Consider the following 26,467-nt stretch of genomic DNA (forward strand, 5'->3'; position numbering starts at 1 on the left):
AGTGGAAACTTGAACATTGTGAGAATTTTGTGCAACTTCCGGTGTGCGTTTACAGTTTTAGACAGTAGCCAATTATTATATTTTTTATTTTTATTTAACTAGGAAAATCAGTTAAGAAGAAATTCTTATTTACAATGATGGCCTACACCGGCCAAACCCGGACGACACTGGGCCAATTGTGCACCGCCCTATGGGACTCCAATTCACGGCCGGTTGTGATACAGCCTGGATTCAAACCAGCGTGTCTGTAATGACGCCTCAAGCACTGAGATGCAGTGCCTTAGACTGCTGCGCCACTCGGGTAGCTATTTGAGCATAATGTAGGCCTACCAACAAAACCAATGGAGCAAATCCCATAACATTTTCACATGGGAATAGCTTTTGATTTCTAGGGCCTACAGTATCCTACTGTATATGTGGTGTTCAATGCAGGCCTACATTGCTTGAGACTTTTAAAGTTTCTACATTATGAAGGGGTTGACATGAATTAATGATTTTCTGTAAAATCATAGGTCAAATAGATCACTAAATTGTATTGTATGATGCAAGAAACCACTTTATAAAATAAATGATTATTGCCATACAGAGAATTAGACAATGTAGGCTACCCCTTTCCTATTGGCTTAGTTACATATTCAAGCTTGTCTCAAAATACAACACTGCCTCTTTAATTAAGACATAGGCTAAGCTTCATTTTTTGCCAGATAAAAATGTGCAAAGGATTTTATTCAAAGTGTAATTTTGGGTTTGATCATCAAATTAATTTGATAAAACAAAATGAACAAACTACTCACATGTGGGTCAATTGTTTGAGTGGTTCAAACATCCTTCGTTGTATGTTCCCAATCTCGATTCCCTCTATGCTCCTAAAAAACACAAACAAAAGTTGTTCCCCTTAGGAGCTCACATAGAAAAACAAACTAAACAAAATATTTGAATTTCAGAGACCCTCTTTGCAACACTCTTTCCCCAAAATTGTTGGCCTTTTATACGTTTTTTTGGGGGGAAAGCTTTGATGTACGACCTAAAATGCTATTTGTTTTCTTTCCTGATATGTGTGAATTAGGGAATTCCTCATGTGTGGGCCAGTGAGTGCACTCTGTTCCAATAGGATAACACATAAAACACATTGCATGTTATGTAGCCACATAATTGTATTGTATGATAAAAGGGTGCACATTGGAATGTCACGTGCCTTTTGGTCTGGGCATGATGCAAGCTATATGAAATTGCATGGAATAGATCATGGGTTTCTCGTAAGTCTGAAAGGGCCACAGAAATGAATGTATAGAGAAGATGTACTAACTCTACACAACTTATATTGGGATGCAATTTCAACTCTATATCTGACATGGTACAGGTGTCTTTATTTAAGTCCATAACCATACTTTTGTTTAAAACTACCAAGAAACTGTGTGATCCTGATTTAGCCCACTGCAGTAAAAGTTAAGAAAATATATTGAGCATTTTATTGTAATAGTATGATGTGTGACTATGCTGAGTGAAGTGCTAACATTAGTAGAATTGCATTTTTAAGTTTAGTTTGGCAATGCTAGTCCCTGTGAATTTTGATTTGTAGGTATCCAATGTTAGCTAACTAGCTAGCTGTGATAATGTCGCTATTGTTGTAGAAAACCCTTGTTGATACTAGCCAGACAAAGGAACAATTTAATTCACTCTTCATAATCCTATATAATTGTATATTTATTTATTATTTGCTTGCTTGCACAACATATTTTCCCCTTTTTGTTGTCGCTCCTGTCAGCTCCCCCACTTGGATGTTCATGCTCTCTGACTGGCTTTAAGTATAGTTGTCGGCCACTGAGGAGCATTGCCATTTCATGGTTTAGAGCAGTCCATAGACTGCTTAAGAGGTAAGGAAAAAAAACACACTACATCACCAAAAGTATGTGGACACCTGCTCGTCAAACATCTCATTCCAAAATCATGGGCATTAATATGGAGTTGGTCCCCCTTTTGCTGCTATAACTGCCTCCACTCTTCTGGGAAAGCTTTCCACTAGATGTTGGAACATTGCTGCGGGGACTTGCTTCCATTCAGCAACGAGCATTATTGATGTCGGGCACGGATTTTGGGCGATTAGGCCTGGCTCGCAGTCAGCGTTCCAATTCATCCCAAAGGTGTTCGATGGGGTTGAAGTCAGGGCTATGTGCAGGCCAGTCAAGTTCTTCCACACCGATCTCGACCAACCAATTCTTGTGGACCTAGCTTGGTGCACGTGTCATGCCTTCCCAAAACTGTTCCCACAAAGTTCCCTTCAATGGAACAAAGGGGCCTAGCCCGAAACATAAAAAACAGCCCCAGACCATTGTTCCTCCTTCACCAAACTTTACAGTTAGCACTATGCTTTTGGTATGGTAGCATTCTCCTGGCATCCACCAAACCCAGATTCGTCCATCGGACTGCCAGATGGTGAAGCGTGATTCATCACTCCAGAGAATGCGTTTCCACTGCTCCAGAGTCCAATGGTGGTGAGCTTTACTCCACTCCAGCCGTCGCTTAGCATTGCACATGGTGATCTTAGGCTTGTGTGCGGCTGCTCGGCCATAGAAACCAATTTCATGAAGCTCCCAATGAACAGTTCTTGTGCTGACGTTGCTTCCAGATGCAGTTTGGAACTCTCGATAGTGAGTGTTGCAACCGAGGACAGACGTTTTTTTACGAGCTTACAAGCTTCAGCACTCTGTAGTCCCGTTCTGTGAGCTTGTGTTGCCTACCACTTCACGACTAAGCCGTTGTTGACGTAGACGTTTCCACTTCACAGTAACAGCACTTACAGTTGATCGGGGCAGCTCTAGCAGGGCAGAAGTCTACATACTTTTGTATATACAGTTGAAGTTGGAAGTTTACAAACACCTTAGCCCAATACATTTAAACTCAGTTTTTCACAATTCCTGACATTTAATCCTTGTAAAAATTCCCTGTCTTAGGTCAGTTAGGATCACCACTTTATTTTAAGAATGTGAAATATCAGAATAATAGTAGAGAGAATGATTTATTTCAGCTTTTATTTCTTTCATCACATTCCCAGTAGGTCAGAAGTTTACATACACTCAATTAGTATTTGGTAGTATTGCCTTTAAATTGTTGAACTTGGGTCAAACGTTTCGGGTAGCCTTTCACAAGCTTCCCACAATAAGTTGGGTGAATGTTGGCCCAATCCTCCTGACAGAGCTGGTGTAACTGAGCCAGGTTTGTAGGCCTCCTTGCTCCCACACGCTTTTTCAGTTCTGCCGACAAATGTTCTATGGGATTGAGGTCAGGGCTTTGTGAGGGTCACTCCAATACCTTGACTTTGTTGTCCTTAAGACATTTTGCCACAACTTTGGAAGTATGCTTGGGGTCATTGTCCATTTGGAAGACCCATTTGCGACCAAGCTTTAACTTTCTGACTGATGTCTTGAGATGTTGCTTCAATATATCCACATAATTTTCCTACCTCATGATGTCGTCTATTTTGTGAAGTGCACCAGAACCTCCTGCAGCAAAGCACCCTCACAACATGATGCTGCCACCCCCGTGCTTCACGGTTGGGATGGTGTTCTTTGGTTTGCAAGCCTCCCCCTTTTTCCTCCAAACATAGCGATGGTCATTATGGCCAAACAGTTCTATTTTTGTTTCATCAGACCAGAGGACATTTCTCCAAAAAGTATGATCTTTGTCCCCATGTGCAGTTGCAAACCGTATTCTGGCTTTTTTTATGGTTGTTTTGGAGCAGTGGCTTCTTCCTTGCTGAGCGGCCTTTCAGGTTATATCGATATAGGACTCGTTTTACTGTGGATATAGATACTTTTGTATCTGTTTCCTCCAGCATCTTCACAAGGTCCTTTGCTGTTGTTGATTTGCACTTTTCGCACCAAAGTACGTTCATCTCTAGGAGACAGAACGCATCTCCTTCCTGAGCGGTATGAAAGCTGCGTGGTCCCGTGGTGTTTACTTGCGTACTATTGTTTGTACAGATGAACATGGTACCTTCAGGCGTTTGGAAACTGCTCCCAAGGATGAACCAGACTTGTGGAGGTCTAAAAAAAGAAATCAGAGGCCTTGGCTGATTTCTTTTGATTTTCCCATGATGTCAAGCAAAGAGGCACTGAGTTTGAAGGTAGGCCTTGAAATACATCCACAGGTACACCTCCAATTGACTCAAATTATGTCAATTAGCCTATCAGAAGCTTCTAAAGCCATGACATAATTTTCTGGAATTTTCCAAGCTGATTAAAAGGCACAGTCAACTTAGTGAATATAAACTTCTGACCCACTGGAATTGTGATGCAGTGAATTAATCTGTCTGTAAACAATTGTTGAAAAAATTACTTGTGTCATGCACAAAGTAGATGTCCTAACCGACTTACCAAAACTATAGTTTGTTAACAAGACATTTGTGGAGTGGTTGAAAAACGAGTTGTAATGACTCCAACCTAAGTGTATGTAAACTTCTGACTTCGACTGTATATTATTCAATGTGTGTTTATGGGCTAATAGCAGTAAGGCCAAATTTAATGTTTCATCAAATACATATTTTTGTATATATATATATTTTATACCTACAGGGGTCCTAAAATTAACAATATGATCCTTGGTAAGAAAATCTTAAAACATTTTCATTTGTTAGCTTATTAGAAATCCAGTCCAGGCACTATGAATGATCTCAATTTATTATTACATACTTTAAAAGTGTTTTATAAATGTGTGAATAACTAGCTTACTAACATTAACACGTGGGAGTAATGATTCATAAATGTTAAACAAACTACCCTACTGTTGCTTTTCCCTTTCAAGCGTAACATGCATGCACAAAGTGAGCAGTAAAACAAACCATGGCTACTTACAATGATTTCAATTTATGCAAATTATCAAAGTGGTCAACTTGGAGATCCACGATAGGGTTACACGAGATGTTCCTAAAAAACATGTAAAAGTATTGACATCAGAGCTCCAGTAACAGCATCAATTATAAGACATAATATTCAACGATAACTATAGCACCATAGCCGTATAACAATGTCTTTCAACGTTAGAGCAACAAAAACATAAAATATTCAAAGAATGTTTGTGCATAGATCCGAGTGTGGCTCTAACTCACAGCTGTAGTAAATCTCCCAGATGAACAAAGAGATTGGGAGGGATTGCCACGAGTCTGTTGCTGGACAGATCTCTGTGGAGACAAAGCTATTTACTGGAAACAAACTACAAGAACCAATATACCACAGCATTGTTGAATACTCATTTATGACTGGCCAGAAGGGCATTCTAGAATGAGCATTAAAACCAGATAACGGAACAGTTGGAAAATATATCGGGACACCTTGCAATCATGACGCAATATAAACCGACACATGCAGACCATACTTGCTACAAAGTTACAGAAAGCTGGACCAACAACTACACAAACCAAAAGTGGATACATTGTAAACGCAGGTCTAACGACAAACGTAGCTAGCTAGACATGTTTTTTGGAGCATCTGATGACCTAACATGGTGAGTGATGAACATAAATTTCTCCGGTCCCTGCTGTTTCAGTCATGATGCAAGTAGCGCTACCCTGTCAAATCCTCCCGCGTTTCCAGTGGACCAGCTGTTTTCAACAACATTTTTTTTTTTTTTAATTCAGTTGTCATATTAGCAGCTAATAACAAACTATTTAGCTACCTTTCTAGCCTAGTGTTTGATATGCAAAGCGATCTCCTCGTAATGAACAGTGTTGACGAGTGTCCTGGCGAGAAGGCAATCTTTTCTAGCTATGCCAGGCAAAATTGGGCATCATCAGATCCTTGTTATGGAAAACAGCTTAAACAAACGTATATACAGCCACTTTGCTGTTATTCTGGCTGCCGGGGTCGTGGCTGTGTTAGCAATAGCTAGTTGGCTAGCTAGCAAGCAAGGGATAAGAACGTTGCCAGCGAGCATGGCAACAGAACATATAGAACGAACAACTTCGTCGCGTCCATAAATATAGAACTAATCGAACGAACGACTGGGTCGCGTCTCTAGCAGCCAAAAGATGAGAAAGTATGAATTTGCTTCTAAAATTATAAACAAAACAAAAAAGTTATTTCTACCGGTAAATGTGTGCTTTAGTATTGTGTTCTTTGGCAACTGTTGTATAAGCAGGATAGACACCTCCATTTTTCAAAGGTAATGTACAGAACGGAGGCATTTATCCATTACATATACAGTGTATGAAACTTACACAAGGTTTACATGACCACCTGTTCTGCAAATCCAGAAACAATTGTAAATGCATGTCAGAATAATTGTTTGGATTCACCAAAACTCATAAAATATAAATCCTAATGAACATCTTGGCCTGGGAACATGTTGTATATTTATAGTGCAGTCTGTACTGATTTATATGGTATTATCTGAATTCTTTAAAAAAGTCAGTGGAATAGGTGAAGATATCACTGTGTCTGGGACTCAAAATGTACTGTTTCTGGGTACAACAGAGGAAAAGCTCATGCAATTTCATGTCTTGAGGCATACAAAACACAACTTACAATTCCCCAAGTTTCTTTAGAAATGAGAACGCCTGTTCATGTATGCGACTGATTCTGTTCTTCTGTAGGACACTAGAAAGAGTTAAGGAAAGACTGTCAAAACAAGAATAATAAAACACAGACATTTTCTCACTTTATTATCTTCTCTGTTGGTTCTAAAAGCAATTGAACAAGATTGTTGTTTTGGGGTCCACTATTTAGAATCCCTTAGGGAAACAAATAGATGTTGATATTTGGAATTGTAATAGTTATAGCCTAGTGAGAAAGCCAAGGACACAACAATAAAAATGAGGAAAACTAAACTAATTAAGTCACACTTACAGCACAGTCATCATGTTGCACGACCAGAATGTTACGTTTCCGACACTTTCAATTTGATTTCCTTCCATGTCCCTGGAGACACACAAGAGCACAAAAACATATTTAAAAGTAATATCATGCTGATAACAGAGCTCTTTGATTTGTTGACTTCCAAACGTACAGCCAGTTTAGTCTTGGCATTTCCAGGCAGATGTCATCCAGCTTTGTCAGAGCGTTGTTCAACAAAACCCTGCGAACAGAAACAAAACAAGAGCGGTCTGATTTTTGTGCCATTCAAAGAAAACAACACTCACTGCCAAAATACTTTAGCATATCACATTGGCACTTTAATAATACCGGAGCACTTCAATAAAGTGCATATGAAAGCATAGACGTGGAAAGTAGTTTGGGGGTGGGGGTGGGGGTGCTGCAGTACTACAGCAGTAGTAAAGGTCAAGAGCAATACTTTTGTGAATAATTTTTTTCTTAAAAAAATAAATAATACAAATAATAATATTATTTTTATTCAGATTTTTCAGTGGGTGCTGCAGCACCCTCAGCACCACTACTTCCCACTGCTATGTATGAAATAACTTATTCGATGGAAAAAGCAAAACAAGCCAAACTCAAGAAGGTAAAGGTAGAAATGAAACTCACAGGAGTACCAAGGAACGCAAGCCTGAAAAGGTCATGGGGGATATCTGATGGATACTGTTGTTTTCAAGGATCCTACAACCAAAGGGTAGAGTTTATTTTCAGCTCTCTTATTAAATTAAGTATTTGGTTGAACGTTGGTTTTAAGGAAACTGCAGCGATACAAGCTTTGTGCGAGAGTTCTGAAGGCTGTCTAAAAATGTAGTCTTTGTACCCATTGTGTTAGCAGTATCTATATATGCAAACAGGATATACAGAATGTGTCAATAAGGATAACCTACAACCACTCCAGCTTGTGTAGATCTTGGAACACCCCGGGCATCAGGATGGATATCTTGTTATAGCTTAAATATCTGAAGCAGAAAATTCAGATTTTAAATGGTAAATAATTCAATGTGCATATTTATTTCAAACATAAGCAACTTGATAAGGAAAACTTAAATCAACAACATTCAAGGTAAAAATCTGTCATTCTGCCCCTGAGCAAGGCAGTTAACCCACTGTTCCCCGGGTGCCGAAGACGTGGATGTTGATTAAGGCAGCCCCCCTCACCTCTCTGATTCAGAGGGGTTGGGTTAAATGCGAAAGACACATTTCAGTTGAAGGCATTACCCTAACCCTTTTCATTATAAAGTCCAACATAACACTGTCAAGTGCACGCATCGATGTATGAATATTATGAACTTACAGTCTTGTTAGATTGTATAGTCCTCTGAATGCGTTAGGACTCACAGCTCGAATTCTGTTATGTTGTAGATATCTGAAAAGTAGTATGTTAAAAAATATCTTGTTTAATTTAACATTTGCTATGTCCAAAATATGTACTACTTACTAAAACTACACATTGTGTACTAATAGTACATTGTGTTCAAAATACTATTTTTAGTCTTACATTAATTTGTGTGTTCAGGAGAACAATTGCCACGATGACTAACAAGTGAAAATTTGTTACAACAAGTATAGAAGCCTCACATTTATACATTAAAGACCTAAATATAAACGGGTCGCTGTAGAACAAAATAAAAATACCAATTGGTAGATACTTTTATAGTATGTGGTTTGATAGTTTTTTTAGAAGAAGAAAATTACCCAAACAATACTGCATAGCTGACTTTATTCGAAAGATAGTTCTCCTCATCTTGCTACTACTTCCATGCTGCCAATATGTTTCAAGGCCAATGTGATCCAGACTACTGCATTTGGGTCCCCGGGGCACCTACCTCATTATCTTGTTTGAACGACTTAAATGTTATTTTGTCTAATTATGCATCATTTGTTATGCAGCTTGTCAGACCATATAATGGTTGCTGCAGCCATTCATTCACTGATTCCATCCATTGATATGATTATTCATTGTCAGTTCTTTGATAGCCTGAAGCAGGGCTGTTTTTAGGGCCAGGACGATACCAGTATTGCCATCGTCCAGGTTTGGCCGGGGTAGGCCGTCATTGTAAATAAGAATTTGTTCTTAACTGACTTGCGTAGTTAAATAAATGTGAAGGACCTTGTGAAGATGCTGGAGTAAACAGGTACAAAAGTATCTATATCCACAGTAAAACGAGTCCTATATCGACATAACCTGAAAGGTCGCTCAGCAAGGAAGAAGCCACTGCTCCAAAACCGACATAAAAAAATCCTGACTACGGTTTGCAACTGCACATGAGGACAAAGATCATACTTTTTGGAAAAATGTCCTCTGGTCTGATGAATCAAAAATAGAACTGTTTGGCTATAATGACCATCGCTATGTTTGGAGGAAAAAGGGGAAGGCTTGCAAGCCAAAGAACACCATCCCAACCGTGAAGCACGGGGGTGGCAACATCATGTTCTGGGGGTGCTTTGCTGCAGGAGGGTCTGGTGCACTTCACAAAGTAGATGGCATCATGAGGGAGGAAAATTATGTGCATATATTGAAGCAACATCTCAAGACATCAGTCAGGAAGTTAAAGCTTGGTCGCAAATGGGTCTTCCAAATGGACAATGACCCCAAGCATACTTCCAAAGTTGTGGCAAAATGGCTTAAGGACAACAAAGTCAAGGTATTGGAGTGGCCATCACAAAGCCCTGACCTCAATCCTATAGACAATTTGTGGGCAGAACTGAAAAAGCGTGTGCGAGCAAGGAGGCCTACAAACCTGACTCCGTTACACCAGCTCTGTCAGGAGGGCTCTGTCAGGAGGAATGGGCCAAAATTCACCCAACTTATTGCGGGAAGCTTGTGGAAGGCTACCCAAAACATTTGACCAAAGTTAAACAATTTAAAGGCAATGAGTGTATGTAAACTTCTGACCCACTGGGAATGTGATGAAAGAAATGAAAACTGAAAGAAATCATTCTCTCTACTTTTATTCGGACATTTCACATTCTTAAAATAAAGTGGTGTTCCTAACTGACCTAAGACAGGGATTTTTTTTGCTAGGATTAAATGTCAAGAATTGTGAAAAACTGAGTTTAAATGTATTTGGCTAAGGTGTATGTAAACTTCCGACTTCAACTGTACATTTAGGAATATTAGTGGGAATATAGCCATAATAAACAAGAGAAAAGAGAATGGAATATATTTGAAAACCCTAACATTTTAAAATGCATTGAGATGAAGCTTCCCCGTATGCTATTTAAAAAAATACACTGCTCAAAAAAATAAAGGGAACACTTAAACAACACAATGTAACTCCAAGTCAATCACACTTCTGTGAAATCAAACTGTCCACTTAGGAAGCAACACTGATTGACAATAAATTTCACATGCTGTTGTGCAAATGGAATAGACAAAAGGTGGAAATTATAGGCAATTAGCAAGACACCCCAAATAAAGGAGTAATTCTGCAGGTGGTGACCACAGACCACTTCTCAGTTCCTATGCTTCCTGGCTGATGTTTTGGTCACTTTTGAATGCTGGCGGTGCTCTCACTCTAGTGGTAGCATGAGACGGAGTCTACAACCCACACAAGTGGCTCAGGTAGTGCAGCTCATCCAGGATGGCACATCAATGCGAGCTGTGGCAAGAAGGTTTGCTGTGTCTGTCAGCGTAGTGTCCAGAGCATGGAGGCGCTACCAGGAGACAGGCCAGTACATCAGGAGACGTGGAGGAGGCCGTAGGAGGGCAACAACCCAGCAGCAGGACCGCTACCTCCGCCTTTGTGCAAGGAGGAGCACTGCCAGAGCCCTGCAAAATGACCTCCAGCAGGCCACAAATGTGCATGTGTCTGCTCAAACGGTCTCCATGAGGGTCGTATGAGGGCCCGACGTCCACAGGTGGGGGTTGTGCTTACAGCCCAACACCGTGCAGGACGTTTGGCATTTGCCAGAGAACACCAAGATTGGCAAATTCGCCACTGGCGCCCTGCGCTCTTCACAGATGAAAGCAGGTTCACACTGAGCACATGAGCACATGTGACAGACGTGACAGAGTCTGGAGACGTCGCGGAGAACGTTCTGCTGCCTGCAACATCCTCCAGCATGACCGGTTTGGCGGTGGGTCAGTCATGGTGTGGGGTGGCATTTCTTTGTGCGGCCGCACAGCCATCCATGTGCTCGCCAGAGGTAGCCTGACTGCCATTAGGTACCGAGATGAGATCCTCAGAGCCCTTGTGAGACCATATGCTGACACATATACCGTTTTTGTACATTGAAATACAGTGCAGACAATGTTAATGTTGTAAATGACTATTGTAGCTGGAAACTGCTGATTTTGAATGGAATATCTACATAGGCGTACAGAGGCCCATTATCAGCAACCATCACTCCTGTGTTCCAATGACACGCTGTGTTAGCTAACCTAAGTTTATAATTTTAAAAGGCTAATTGATCATTAGAAAACCCTTTTGCAATTATGTTAGCACAGCTGAAAACTGTTGTTCTGATTAAAGAAGCCATAAAACTGGCCTTCGTTAGACTAGTTGAGTATTTGGAGCATCAGCATTTGTGGGTTCGATTACAGGCTCAAAATGGCCAGAAACAAAGAACTTTCTTCTGAAACTCGTCAGTCTATTCTTGTTCTGAGAAGTGAATTTATTCCATGCAATAAATTACCAAGAAACTGAAGATCTCGTACAACGCTGTGTGCTACTCCCTTCACAGAACAGCGCAAACAGCTCTAACCAGAATAGAAAGAGGAGTGGGAGGCACCGGTGTACAACTGAGCAAGAGGACAAGTACATTAGAGTGTTTAGTTTGAGAAACAGACACCTCACAAGTCCTCAACTGGCAGCTTCATTAAAATCTCATCGTCAACAGTGAAGAGGCGACTCTGGGATGCTGGCCTTCTAGGCAGAGTTGCAAGGGAAAAGCCATATCTCAGACTGGACAATAAAAATAAAAAATTAAGATGGGCAAAAGACACTGGACAGAGGAACTCTGCCTAGAAGGCCAGCATCCCAGACTCGCCTCTTCACTGTTGACGTTGAGACTGGTGTTTTAGTCACCGAGGGCATGCGCAATGGTGATATCACCAAAAGAGGACATCTTATTGGTGCGTGAAATCAAATCCACACTGGTAACCTTCAGCCCTTAAAATACAAATTAATTATCTAAATCCCCAAAGGGACAAATCTTCTTTGTGATTTCAGACCAGGTGTGGCAGAAGGCATGAAGATCACTGCTCGGCATCAAATGCCCCGATTGATTAAAAATGCCGCTATTGTCACGCTCGTCATAATAATTGGACCAAGATGCAGCGTGGTATGTTTCCATCTTTTTTATTAGGAAGAGAAAACTCAAAGGGAAAAAACAATAAAGGGAAAAAACGAAACGTGAAGCTCAAAATAGTGCTCGCAGTGAACTATACCTAGACAAGATCCCACAAAGCACAATGGGCAAATGGCTACCTAAATATGATCCCCAATCAGATACAATGATAAACAGCTGCCCCTGATTGGGAACCATACCAGGCCAACATGATATATAATTCCCCTAGATAACTCACCCTTAATCACACCCCGACCTAACCAACATAGAGAATAAACAGCTCTCTATGGTCAGGGCGTGACAGCTATGTATTGTGATATTTTTGTTTACCAAAGACCCCACAATTAGGCATTAGTTAAACTTCTTCCTGCGAATAAAAACGACGTCCTACAACATTGTTGTCCAAATAATCAGACATGTTTTGCCCAGTAGGTGGCTTTTGACTCCTGGTAGCTTGAAGTGTTTGAAATAGCTTAAATCGGTCTATGTCAGCCTGCGCAGAATAGTAAGGTAGTAATTGATTATTATTATTATTACTGCTATTAATGCATGAGGCTATAAAACTGCAACAGGAAGTTGATCCCTGCAATGCAAAGATTTATTTTGCAACCCGTCCTCTAAATCTATCCATTACGCAAGGTTCTCCCTCTGAAGTACTCCATTTCAGGATGCTTTCAAAACAATACTTTTTCTTTGCCTTATCATCAAATTCAAAGATCGTTGTCATCGGTGCGATTGAAAATCGTATAGCTTACTAATGTTTCCGTAAAACATTAGCCAACACTTTAAAGATTAAACAGTGTCATCATGAAAGTTTACTATCTCTTCATTTTATTTCAGTAATTAAATGTATTTTTTCCTGTTACCTTTCAAGTGAAGGCCTATCACAATCCTCTTTTTGTAGGTGATTCTGGTAGGCTAATAAAAGCATGTTGTACGCAGCATAAACCAGCCTATTATTTCTGAAGTTCATTCATTTATTAGTGATGGATACTTCAACTGTTCGTTTAGGTTACTGTTAAAGCGCTCACATAGGCTACTTCTCTGCCAGATTGCGTGAGATAACTAGTCTTAGTCTTATCGGTAAGTGTGGTCTAAGCAATCCCTTTATGATATCATGTTAACTCCCTAAATTGATTAAACATGTAACGCAGGTCGACTAATGTTGAATACTTATCGTTACTAGTGAGATTCCAGTAACCAATCATCATATTGCTAGTGATATGTTTAAATTGACAGCTATTACAAATCAGCTGTCAGAAGCTGCATGACGAGCAGTTTATTTTGAGCCAATCAAAACTCAATATTCTCTTAGTCCCTCTCCTAATCTCACATTATACACCAGTTGGCGCCAACATGCTGGGGGAAAAAACTAGAACGGGACATGAAGAGCTACCGCCATTCCATAGAAGAAAAACTATGTTTCAAATTGTTGAGGAGTTGTATAAAACTGAACTAAAAAGAGAGAACTGGATATTAACACTCACTTATCAATACGAATGTGCTGTGAAGGGATTGAGGGAAAGATTGACGCCAGGATTCTGTGCCGGTCCCTATTTAAACGTAATAGATTTTTGAGAAATAGCATCCACACATGGGCAGGCTTTATTTCAATGATTTTTTATTTATTTTTGGCTTTTTAAACACATTCCATTCTCCTTTCTCTTGTTTATATTATGGGTATAATGCCACTAATATTCCTTTATGTAATTTAGCTTTTACATGTGTACTTTTCTGTTTTTATAATAATATTTAATTTGTAGAGCGCTTTTCCCACGCTCAATGTGTCACGGCAGCCTTCCCTCTCTTCACTAAAAGAGGGGGTGAAACAGGGATCGGACCAACATGCAGCGTAGCCAGTGCTCAACATGTTTAATTAAACAAAAAACAGTGAACACTTACAACGAACTAAAAATAACAAAGTGTGGCAAACCGAAACAGTCCTATCTGGTGCAGAACACAAACACAGACACCGGAAACAACCACCCACAGTCCCCAACACAAAACAAGCCACCTATATATGATTCTCAATCAGGGACAACGATTGACAGCTGTCTCTGATTGAGAACCATATTAGGCTGGACACAGAAACAGACAAACTAGACACACAACATAGAATTCCCACCCAGCTCACGTCCTGACCAACACTAAACAAGCAAAACACATAAGAACTATGGTCAGGACGTGACAGTACCCCCCCCCCCCCCCTGAGGTGCGGACTCCGAACGCACCCCTAAAACTCAAGGGGAGGGTCTGGGTGGGCATCTGTCTGCGGTGGCGGCTCCGGCGGTGGACGAGGACACCACTCCACCACTGTCTTTGTCCCCCTCCTTAGCGTCCTTTGAGTGGCGACCCTCGCCCCCGACCATGGTCCAGGAACCTTCACCAAGGCCCCTCCTAAATATAGACAACTCAGGACAGAGAGGTAGCTCAGGACAGAGGGGTAGCTCAGGACAGAGAGGTAGCTCAGGACAGAGAGGTAGCTCAGGACAGAGGGGCAACTCCGGACTGAAGGACAGCTCCGGACAGAGAGGCAGCTCTGGACTGAATGGTTGATCCGGACTAGATGCAGCTCATGACTGGAGGGCAGCTCATGACTGGAAGGCAGCTCATGACTGGAAGGCAGCTCATGACTGGAAGGCAGCTCATGACTGGAAGGCAGCTCATGACTGGCGGGCAGCTCATGACTGGCGGGCAGCTCATGACTGGCGGGCAGCTCATGACTGGCGGGCAGCTCATGACTGGCGGGCAGCTCATGACTGGAGGGCAGCTCATGACTGGAGGGCAGCTCATGACTGGAGGGCAGCTCATGACTGGAGGGCAGCTCATGACTGGAGGGCAGCTCATGACTGGAAGGCAGCTCCTGACTGGAGGGCAGCTCCTGACTGACTGGCGGCTCTGGCGGCTCCTGACTGACGGACGGCTCTGGCGGCTCCTGACTGACGGACGGCTCTGGCGGCTCCTGACTGACGGACGGCTCTGGCGGCTCCTGACTGACGGACGGCTCTGACGGCTCGGGACAGACGGACGGCTCTAACGGCTCGGGACAGACGGACGGCTCTAACGGCTCGGGACAGAAGGACGGCTCTAACGGCTCGGGACAGACGGACGGCTCGGGACAGACGGACGGCTCAGACGGCGCTGGGCAGACGGACGGCGCTGGGCAGACGGATGGCTCAGATGGCGCTGGGCAGACGGATGGCTCAGATGGCGCTGGGCAGACGGATGGCTCAGACGGCGCTGGGCAGACGGATGGCTCAGACGGCGCTGGGCAGACGGATGGCTCAGACGGCGCTGGGCAGGCAGGCAGCTCAGACGGCGCTGGGCAGACGGATGGCTCAGACTGCGCTGGGCAGGCAGGCAGCTCAGATGGCGCTGGGCAGACGAGCAGTGCAGACGGCGTTGAGCAGACGAGCAGTGCAGGCGGGGTTGGGCAGACGGCCGACTCTGACCTGCTGAGGCGCACAGTAGGCCTGGTGCGTGGTGCCGGAACTGGTGGCACCGGACTGGAGACACGCACCTCAAGGCTAGTGCGGGGAGCAGGAACAGGGCACACTGGTTTCTCAAAGCGCACTATAGGCCTGGTGCGTGGTGCCGGAACTGGTGGTACCGGACTGAGGGCACGCACCTCAGGGCGAGTGCGGGGAGAAGGAACAGTGCGTACAGGGCTCTGGAGACACACAGGAGGCTTGGTGCGTGGTGCCGGAACTGGTGGTACTGGGCTGGAGACACGCACTACAGGGAGAGTGCGTGGAGGAGGAACAGGGCTCTGGAGACGCACAGGAAGCCTAGTGCGTGGTGTAGGCACTGATGGTACTGGGCTGGGGCGGGAAGGTGGCGCCGGATATACCGGACCGTGCAGGCGTACTTGCTCCCTTGAGCACTGAGCCTGCCCAACCTTACCTGGTTGAATGCTCCCCGTAGCCCGACCAATGCGGGGAGGTGGAATAACCCGCACTGGGCTGTGTAGGCGAACCGGGGACACCATGCGTAAGGCTGGTGCCATGTACACCGGCCCGAGGAGACGTACTGGAGGCCAGATATGTTGAGCCGGCTTCATGGCACTTGGCTCAATGCTCAATTTAGCCCGGCCAGTGCGGGGAGGTGGAATAACCCGCACCGGGATATGCACACGTACAGGAGACACCGTGCGCTCTTCCGCATAACACGGTGTCTGCCCGTACTCCCGCTCTGCATGGGAAGTGGGCGCAGGTCTCCTACCTGACTTCGCCACACTACCCTTTAGCCCCCCCCCCCCCAAGACATTTTTGGGATTTCTTCTCGGGCTTCCTGGCCAGCCGTGTTCCCTCATAACACCGGTTCCCCTTCTCAGCTGCTTTCGCTCTCCTAGCTGCCTCCACCTGTTCCCATGGAAGGCGATCCTTACCAGCCAGGATCTCCTCCCATGTGTAGCAACCCTTTCCGTCCAATACGTCCTCCCAAGTCCATTTCTCCTGGTCCCGCTGCTGCCGTTGCTGCCCGTTGCTACGCTGCTTGGTCCGGGTTTGGTGGGTGGTTCTGTCACGGCAGCCTTCCCTCTCTTCACTAAAAGAGGGGGTGAAACAGGGATCGGACCAACATGCAGCGTAGCCAGTGCTCAACATGTTTAATTAAACAAAAAACAGTGAACACTTACAACGAACTAAAAATAACAAAGTGTGGCAAACCGAAACAGTCCTATCTGGTGCAGAACACAAACACAGAGACCGGAAACAACCACCCACAATCCCCAACACAAAACAAGCCACCTATATATGATTCTCAATCAGGGACAACGATTGACAGCTGTCTCTGATTGAGAACCATATTAGGCTGGACACAGAAACAGACAAACTAGACACACAACATAGAATTCCCACCCAGCTCATGTCCTGACCAACACTAAACAAGCAAAACACATAAGAACTATGGTCAGAACGTGACACAATGCAAATGTGAAGCTTGTTGGTGCTTGCATCTGTGCACAAATCACTGGACTCCTGCAGTTTGAGATTTATTTATTTATATTTATGAAATGAAGCTGATACTCACCTTTTATTATTTACGATTTTTTCCTGATATTTTAGCTTTATGAAAGATATTTACATTATAGGGTTTTTATTCCAAGAAAAACGAAAATACATATGTCCTGCCTACCTAAAACATCCGTTAATACATTTCAAGACCTTCAAAACAAACATATCCTAATGTTAGAAAGTAAAAAATACATTAGATACAGTGCATTCGGAAAGTATTTTGTTACGTTACAGCCTTATTATAAAATGGATTACATAGTTTTTCCCCTCATTAATCTACAAACAATAACCCATAATGACAAAGCAAAAACAGGTGTTTAGAAATGTTTGCAAATTGATAAAAAATACAAAACTGAAATATCAAATTTACATAATTATTCAGACCCTTCACTCATTAATTTGTTGAAGCACCTTTGGCAGGTACTACAGCCTCGAGTATTCTTGGGTATGGCGCTACAAGCTTGGCTCACCTGTATTTGGGGAGTTTCTCCCATTCCTCTCTGCAGATCCTCACAAGATCTGTCAGATGGGGAGCGTCGCTCCACAGCTGGAGATCTCTCCAGAGATGTTTGATCGGGTTCAAGTCCGGGCTCTGGCTGGGCTACTCAAGGACATTCAGAGACTTGTCCCGAAGCCACAACTGCGTTGTTTTTTTCATCAAGGAGCTCTCTGTACTTTACTCAGTTCATCTTTCCCTCGGTCCTGACTAGTCCTGACTAGTCCCAGTCCCTGCCTCCCCACAGCATGATGCTGCCACCACCATGCTTCACCATAGGGATGGTGCCAGGTTTCCTCCAGATGTGAGACTTGGCATTCAGGCCAAAGAGTTCAATCTTGGTTTCATCAGACCAGGGAATCTTGTTTATCATGGCCCGAGAGTCTTTAGGTACCTTTTGGTAGACTCCAAGCGGGCTGTCATATGCATTTTACTGAGGAGTTGCCACTACCATAAAGGCCTGATTGGTGGAGTGCTGCAGAGATGGTTGTCATTCTGGAAGTTTCTACCATCTCCACAGAGGAACTCTGGAGCTCTTTCAGAGTGACCATCGGGTTCTTGGTCACCTCCCTGACCAAGGCCCTTCTCCACCAATTGCTCAGTTTGGTCGGGTGGCTAGCTCTAGGAATAGTCTTGATGGTTCCAAGCTTCTTCCATTTAAGAAAAATGGAGGCCACTGTGTTCTTGGGGACCTTGAATGCTGAAGAAATGTTTTAGTACCCTTCCCCAGATCTGTGCCTTGACACAATCCTGTCTCAGAGCTCTACGGACAATTCCTTCAATCTCATGGCTTGGTTTTTGCTCTGACACTCACTGTCAACTGTGGGACCTTTTATATAGATAGGTGTGTGCCTTTCCAAATCATGTGCAATCAATTGAATTTACCACAGATGGACTCCAATCAAGTTGTAGAAACATCACAAGGATGATCAATGGAAACAGGATGCACCTGAGCTCAATTTCGAGTCTCAATAGCAAAGGGTCTGAATACTTATGTAAATAAGGTATTTCTGTTTTTGAATTTTAAAACATTTACAAACATTTCTAAAGACCTGTTTTCCGCTTTGTAATTATGGGGTAGTGTGTGTAGATTGATGAGGGGGAAAAAACAATTTAATCCATTTTTGAATAAGGATGCAACATAACAACATGTGGGAAAAGTAAAGGGGTCTGAATACTTTCCGAATGCACTGTATAAGCTATTGTGGGTGGGGTAGGCTAAATAATTACTACAGAATAGGCCTAATTAAAAAAAATTGTGATACAGGAAATAAAAAATGCTAGTCAGAGCGTGGCTGAGCAGTACCAGAGTGGGAGAGAAGGCAAACACAATTCTTTAAATCTGCTCGTATTAAACTCTGCTCCTTGCTCCACACTCGCCAACTTACATTCTCTGACATTCAAAAGCAGCCCTGCTTCATATATTATTTTTACCGCCTTTTTCCTCCCCAATTTTGATCTTGTTACATCGCTGCAACTCCCCAACGGGCTCAGGAGGTGAAGGTCGAGTCATGCGTCCTCCGAAAACATTACCTCTGGTCTGTAGTGATGCCTCTAGCACTGCGATGCAGTGCCATAGACCGCTCATCCACTCAGGAAACTCCTGTATCAAAGATCTTTCAATGAATAATCATATTGATGATGGAATCAGTGAATGAATGCCTGCAGCAACCATTACACGGTCTGACAAGCTGCCTAACAAATGAGGCCTAATTAGACAACATAACAATTATGTCCTTAGTACCACTTTTCAATGACTTAATACATTTTGTCAAAAAAATGTAGCTGTTTTAAATCTAATTCCCTGCAATTCTACACTTTTTGCCGTTGCTTATGACGTGTTCATATGTTATCGGTGTGGCCCCCTACCAAAAAAAAGAATAATCCGGTAATCTGGCCTCAAATCAACGACTGAATGATGTGCTGAACAATCTTGAAAGTTTGTTTTTCCTTACAACCATCATCTGAAGGTAACTCTTGCTGAATGAATGTTAAACACAGCCAATGTAAGCTTGTTTTGGCCATCACACGCATCAAAAGGGGACGGGAAATGCTTTGATATTGTCTGTGGCTGTCACAGAGGCCTTGAGAGGTTAGTCTATCAGAGAGTGTTTTTGAAATGCTATCAAAATATTTACTTGCCGACTACAACTTAATCAAGTGACTTCTCTCGCCTGAAGACATTTTTAAAATGCAATCAATAATTCAACGACAAACTTACAGTTTCTGAAGACTCTGGTACTTATAGAATATGTCACCGTTCAATATCCGAAGTCGGTTCCTTTGCAGGGACCTATGGGATGTGATTAGTTCATAAGGTCGACCAGATAAATAAAAAACAACAAACACAACATTGTGCCACCAAACAATACTGCGTGAATTAAAAAAGGTCAAAACCTTTTCATTTGAATTACTAGGTTCTCGGCTCATTGTCTGTTTGAGGTTGGAACTAATCACATTTCTATGTGACCACATTGTGTGTATTCGGGAAAATCTTCCAATTACATTTGAAACAGAATTGGTGATAGAACATATCATTATTCCAAACAGAAGGAGCATCTTTCTTTATAGTGTGACAGAGAATGCATAATTTTGCCATTTTAGTCATTATCTAAGCTCATTCCACCTCGATTACCACGGTGGCCATGTTACCCGAGGTTATGGAGATAAGCTTTTAATTAGTGAAGAAAGTATTTGAATTGAAAGTTAACAATGCGGAGCGTGCCGCAGCAGTCTACAGGGCCTTAATGAAAGACGAGACAATTGGAGAAAGAGGCGGCGGCAATGGTATGCCATTGACACAATTAAATGACCCCGTCTGCAAATTGGGCTTTCGAGGTTTACCCATCGAGACAATTAATAGTCAAGTGGAACTGGATGTCCGCAATGGGCACAGATGATAAATATAGGGCCCAAATGTTCCATTATCTAAACAATGTGTGGACAATATGACAGTGAGACAAAATATTGTGAGACCAAGAAAGGGCGAGCGCTATGTGATAATTTATAGTCATTGTCATTATTTTGCATAATGTATGGATTGAAATGATAATGTATATTATATATCCTACTGTTTAGAAATTACTTTTGTCATAATGATTTGTTAAAGTCTTTCTCACATTACATTAGGCTTCAGTAAAGAGGTTCATGCCTCTTTTTACTCTTCCAATTGAGAAAAAGAATGTTCCAGTACAGGAGAGAACAGCCCTAAGACTTAAACCAACCTTCAAAAGCAAACTTCCATCGAGACACTTATTAGCTAAGTGCGAGAGACACTTTGTTTAAATCGTTTTTCTCTTCCAATTCATAGTAGAAACAGGAAAAAGAATCTGCACACTTCCAGTCAGATGCAAATGTATGTATTCGAAATGCGTGTGGCAACTCACATCATGGTGACGTTAATGGACACGGCTGGGACATGGTGAAACTGGGCACCGTCACAGTCCAGCTCCAGATCTCTGCACTGACACAGCTCTGGAACAGCCACCAGCACTGGATGAGGAAGAGACAGAAGGAAGGAAGATATTAATGACTGATGCAGATCAACATAGGAGCTGGATAAAAAACATAGCAATGAAAATAAATGTCAACAAGGTCTTTGGACAACACTGTTGTTGTAGAACTAGCTTTACTTAAGATTACACGGAGACATAGGAGAGTGTCAGGGACCAACCTCCATCACTGCATATGTACAGTAGAGCCACACGTGACGGATGTGACTGCTTGCTTTGCAGTTTTGCTTTCTTCCCTGTCTCGGCACAATATCCTTGCAAAGGCTCCAGGTCCCCTTTGCTTCGCAAACACGTTACCGCCCGCTTGACAACGTCTTTGCCCATTACGACACCGAAAGTTACCATTTCGTTAGCACGAGTGGAGACATTTCAAGATGTAGAATGAGGTTACGGCACAATCTCAACACTCTTACACACGGCCACAGAGAATTTAATTGAAGCAGCAATCTATTGAATTGGGGCCTCATGCCAGAGGAAAAGACAATTATCTTTTGAAATTCAATAAGTCCAGGTTCCGACAGGAAATGTGTGAAAGGATAATAACATTCAGTAAAGTGGGTATCAGAAATAATTCCTTTATGCTGTATCTGAGGGGATTTATAATCAGGCATAAAGGAAATGATTAGACTCCATGGAAATACTAAAATATCAATGGTATTCAAAGTTCTGTAGTGTTGATTTCCGTTTTCCTTGCAAGTTAATTCATCATCGAGTACACTCATTGGGTCTGGACTAAAGGGGAAGAATGGAAATCAGCAATCTGGTTTTGAATATTGATGGGACATATTTGAATCGTGCTGATATTCAAAGAATTAAATATATGAAGAAAGAATAATCTTATGTACATCTGACATCTAATGCAATGCATGTGTAATGACTAAATTGAATCCAAGATTTGTATTTGACCTAAAGTGTGAAATCCTATACTCGTCACTCATTTCAAAAGTGTTTTGGAAAGATGGGTAATTTGCGATTTGAATATCCTTATCAGTGACCTCTGTTGTACTAAGAATACAGTTACCAATGAATTGAAAACCTCTGATTCTGCCAAGGAAAATTGAGAAAACATTGGATATAATCAAAGGATTATATGCACAAACGTGGAAGAAAACCAACCTGTTTATTCGATAAGGAATTGCTTATTGCTTGTTATTTGATACCATGTCAGTCGTGGTTTTTAATATAAAGTTGCGTTATTTAGAAACTCCAAATAAGGAAAGTTGCAACTCAATATTAGGAAGGTGTTTCCAATGTGTGGTATACTCAGTGTATATCAACAATCGACTAATGAAACAAATACCAAAAGATCGTTTTGGGGCAGAGTTTTCTTTTAATGCCTTGGGGGAGGCAGCACAAATGGACTGTTCAAAACCACTAGACGTCCATCTGGTCTGTTTAATTCAGATCCAGAACCACAAACTTAAAACATAGCTGCGAGCTGACCGAAGGACACAAGATCAGTTGGATAACAAAGCAGACACTCTGTTCCTATATAATACTCTTCCTTTATGTGCAATCAGTGTTGAGTGGATATAATTGAGCAAATTAGCGCATATGTGCTAACATGCATCTACTGCATGGGTATTCAACCGGGGGTCCGCAGATTTTTCCCCCAATGTTTTTATGAATATTGCTAAATTACATACCCACAGTCGAAGAGAGGAGAGTATCTTCTTTCTAATAATGTCAATTTTTTTGTAGTAGCTGACATACAGTGCATTCGGAAGGTATTCAGACCCCTCCACATTTTAATGTTACAGCCTTATTCTAAAATTGATTGTGTTTTTTCCCCACTCATCAATCTACACACAAATGTTTGCAAATGTAAAACAAATAACATTTACATAAGACCCTTTACTCTGTACTTTGTTGAAGCACCTTTGGCAGCGATCACATACTTGAGTCTTCTTGGGTATGACGCTACAAGCTTGGCACAACTGTTTTTGGGGAGTCTTCTCTGCAGATCCTCTCAAGCTCTGTCAGGTTGGATGTTGCTGCACAGCTATTTTCAGGTCTCTCCAGAGATGTTCGATCGGGTTCAAGTCTGGGCAAATCAAGGACATTCAGAGACTTGTCCCGAAGCCACTCCTGCATTGTCATGGCTGTGTGCTTAGGGCCAGTTGTATCCAATTGGTAGTTAGTCTTGTCTCATTGCTGCAACTCCCGTACGGACTCAGGAGAGGCGAAGGTCGAGAGCCGTGCGTCCTCCGAAACCCAACCAAGCCGCACTGCTTCTTGACACAATGCCCACTTAACCCGGAAGCCAGCCGCACCAACGTGTTTGAGGAAACACCGTACACCTGGCAACCGCGTCAGCGTGCACTGCGCCCGGCACAGGAGTCGCTAGTGTGCGATAGGACAAGGATATCCCTGCCGGCCAAACCCTCCTCTCACCGGGACGACGCTGGGCCAATTGTGCGCCACCCCATGGGTCTGTCTCCCGGTCACGGCTGGCTGCGACAGAGCCTGGACTCGAACCCAGAATCTCTAGTGGCACAGCTAGCACTGCGATGCAGGGCCTTAGACCACTGCGCCACTTGGGAGGCCTGAAGGTGAACCTTCGCCCCAGTCTGAGGTCCTGAGCGCTCTGGAGCAGGTTTTCATCAAGAATCTCTCTGTACTTTGCTCCGTTCATCTTTCCCTCAATCCGGATTAGTCTCCCAGTCCCTGCCGCTGAAAAACATCCCCACAGCATGATGCTGCTCCCACCACCGTAGGGATGGTGCCAGTTTTCCTGTAGATGTGATGCTTGGCATTCAGGCCAAAAAGTTCAATCTTGGTTTCATCACACCAGAGAATCTTGTTTCTCATGGTCTGAGAGTCCTTTACTGTAGGTGCCGTTTGGCAAACTCCAAGTGGGCTATCATGTGCCTTTTTTACTGATGAGTGGCTTCCGTCTGGCCACTCTACCATAAAGGCCTGATTGGTGGAGTGCTGCAGAGATGGTTGTCCTTCTGGAAGGTTCTCCCATTTCCACAGAGGAACTCTGGAGCTCCATCAGAGTGACCATCAGGGTCTTGGTCATCTCCCTGACCAAGACCCTTGTTCCCCGATTGCTCAGTTTGGCCGGGTGGCCAGCTCTAGGAAGAGTCTTAGTGGTTCCAAGCTTCTTCCATTTAAGAATGATGGAGTCCACTGTGTTCTTGTGGACCTTCAATGCTGCAGAATTTTCACGGACAATTCCTTCAATCTCATGGCTTGGTTTTTGCTCTGCCATACACCGTCAACTGTGGGACCTTATACGTATAAACAGGTGTGTGCCTTTCCAAATAATGTCCAATCAATTTAATTTACCACAGGTGGACTCCAATCAAGTTGTAGAAACATCTCAAGGATGAGCAATGGAAACAGGATGCACCTGAGCTCAATTTCAAGTCTCATAGCAAAGGGTCTGAATACTTACATTTCCAGTCAAAAGTTTGGACACACCTACTCATTCAAGGGGTTTTCTTTATTTTTACTATTTTCTACATTGTAGAATAATAGTGAAGTCAAACACGTTTCTTGGCCCATACAAGTCTCTTCTTCTTATTGGTGTTCTTTAGTGGTGGTTTCTTTGCTGCAATTCAACCATGAAGGCCTGATTTCACGCAGTCTCCCCTGAACAGTTGATGTTGAGATCTGTCTGTTACTTGAACTCTGTGAAGCATTTATTTGGGCTGCTAACTCTAATGAATTTATCCTCTGCAGCAGAGGTAACTTTGGGTCTTTCTTTCCTGTGGTGGTCCTCATGAGAGCCAGTTTCATCATAGCGCTTGATGGTTTTTGCGACTGCACTTGAAGAAACTTTCAAAGTTCTTGAAATTTTCCGGATTGACTGACCTTCATGTCTTAAAGTAATGATAGAATGTTGTTTCTCTTTGCTTATTTGAGCTGTTCTTGCCATAATATGGACTTGGTCTTTTACTAAATTGGGCTATCTTCTGTATACCACCCTTAACTTGTCACAACACAACTGATTGGCTCAAATGCATTAAGAGAAATAAATTCCACAAATTAACTTTTAACAAGGCACACCTGTTAATTAAAATGCATTCCAGGTGACTACCTCATGAAGCTGGTTGAGAGCATGCCAAGAGTGTGCAAAGCTGTCATTAAGGCAAAGGGTGGCTACTTTGAAGAATCTCAAATTTAAAATATATTTAGATTTGTTTAACACTTTTTTGGTTACTACATTATTTCATATGTGTTATTTCCTAGTGTTGATGTCTTCACTATTATTATACAATGTAGAAAATAGTAAAAAATAAATAAACCCTGGAATGAGTAGGTGTGTTCAAACGTTTGACTGGTACTGTATGTAAAGTAAGGTATTTCTGTTTTGTAATTTAAATAAATGAGCCAAAAAATGTAAACAGTTTTTGCTTTGTCATTATGGGGTATTGTGTGTAGATTGGGGGGGGGGGGGGAATCTATTTTAGAAAAAGGCTGTAATGTAACAAAAAAGTCAAGAGGTCTGAATACTTCCCGACTGCACTGTAGGCTTTGAAAAAGCACCCATGAATAGACAAGCACTGGCTTGGACATACATTTTTGCCAACACATGGCTAACCTTTGTTTAACCAGCTAATCAGCTGCTCTTAGTGAAAATGGAGTTACCTTTCTATCTAATAGGCTATGTTAGAGTTTACACTTCCGCTTCCAATTCTAATGTGGGGAGATCAAAATAACTATCCACCAATCTATTCATTTTTAAATGTTACTTCTCCTTGCCATTATCATTCACCTGATAAGACAAGACGTTATTTTTTTTGGTAATTTATGATGGAGGACCCTGGGTCACTAGTTTGCCTGGAAGGGGTCCCTGGGCAAGGAAATGTTGAAGACCCCTGATTCACTGGTATAGTGTGGCCATCTTAGAATGCATCAACATTATTTTCTCAAACTTTTTAGGGACTATTGTGATGAGTCCAAAGACCACATTTGTAGTGAATCTGACTTTTAGTCCATGAGAAGATTTTTAAAAAATGATTATTTTAAGCATTAGTGTTACATAGTGAAAAATGTGAATTGTTCATAATTTCCTTATTTAAGATATCAATGCCAAATTCAACATGGTTCATCATGGTGGCCCCAAAGAGTTAAGTCATAGGCCATTGATGAGTGGATTTACAAAGGTTTTAAGCGGAGACGTAAAATCTGATTTCTTGATTTATTAATAACTCAACCATCTCTTAACCAATCCTGTAGCTTTTCTCAAACGAATTTAAGATATATACAATGGGCCTACATACCGAATTGTCTTGTGAGAATACGTTTTTCCCAAAAGGTATTCCCAAATTTCCA

The 26,467-nt window shown here is 42.4% G+C and overlaps 1 protein-coding gene across 1 annotated transcript in view; it reads right to left on the reverse strand.

Annotated features, from left to right (window-relative positions):
- The window catches only part of LOC120061870 (relaxin receptor 1-like), a 128,271-nt gene that overhangs the window by 11,064 nt on the left and 90,740 nt on the right, over positions 1-26,467 (reverse strand). Inside the window, exons 4-14 of the mRNA XM_039011650.1 lie at positions 21,056-21,161; positions 19,891-19,962; positions 8,161-8,232; positions 7,754-7,825; positions 7,476-7,547; positions 7,000-7,068; positions 6,840-6,911; positions 6,519-6,590; positions 5,105-5,176; positions 4,851-4,922; positions 795-866 (exon numbers count right to left, since the gene is read on the reverse strand). Of these exons, the coding sequence (XP_038867578.1) occupies positions 795-866; positions 4,851-4,922; positions 5,105-5,176; positions 6,519-6,590; positions 6,840-6,911; positions 7,000-7,068; positions 7,476-7,547; positions 7,754-7,825; positions 8,161-8,232; positions 19,891-19,962; positions 21,056-21,161 (823 nt within the window). The remainder of the gene's footprint in view (positions 1-794; positions 867-4,850; positions 4,923-5,104; positions 5,177-6,518; positions 6,591-6,839; positions 6,912-6,999; positions 7,069-7,475; positions 7,548-7,753; positions 7,826-8,160; positions 8,233-19,890; positions 19,963-21,055; positions 21,162-26,467) is intronic.

Source organism: Salvelinus namaycush, chromosome 17 (genome assembly GCF_016432855.1).
Source record: "Salvelinus namaycush isolate Seneca chromosome 17, SaNama_1.0, whole genome shotgun sequence".
Lineage (NCBI taxonomy): Eukaryota > Metazoa > Chordata > Actinopteri > Salmoniformes > Salmonidae > Salvelinus > Salvelinus namaycush.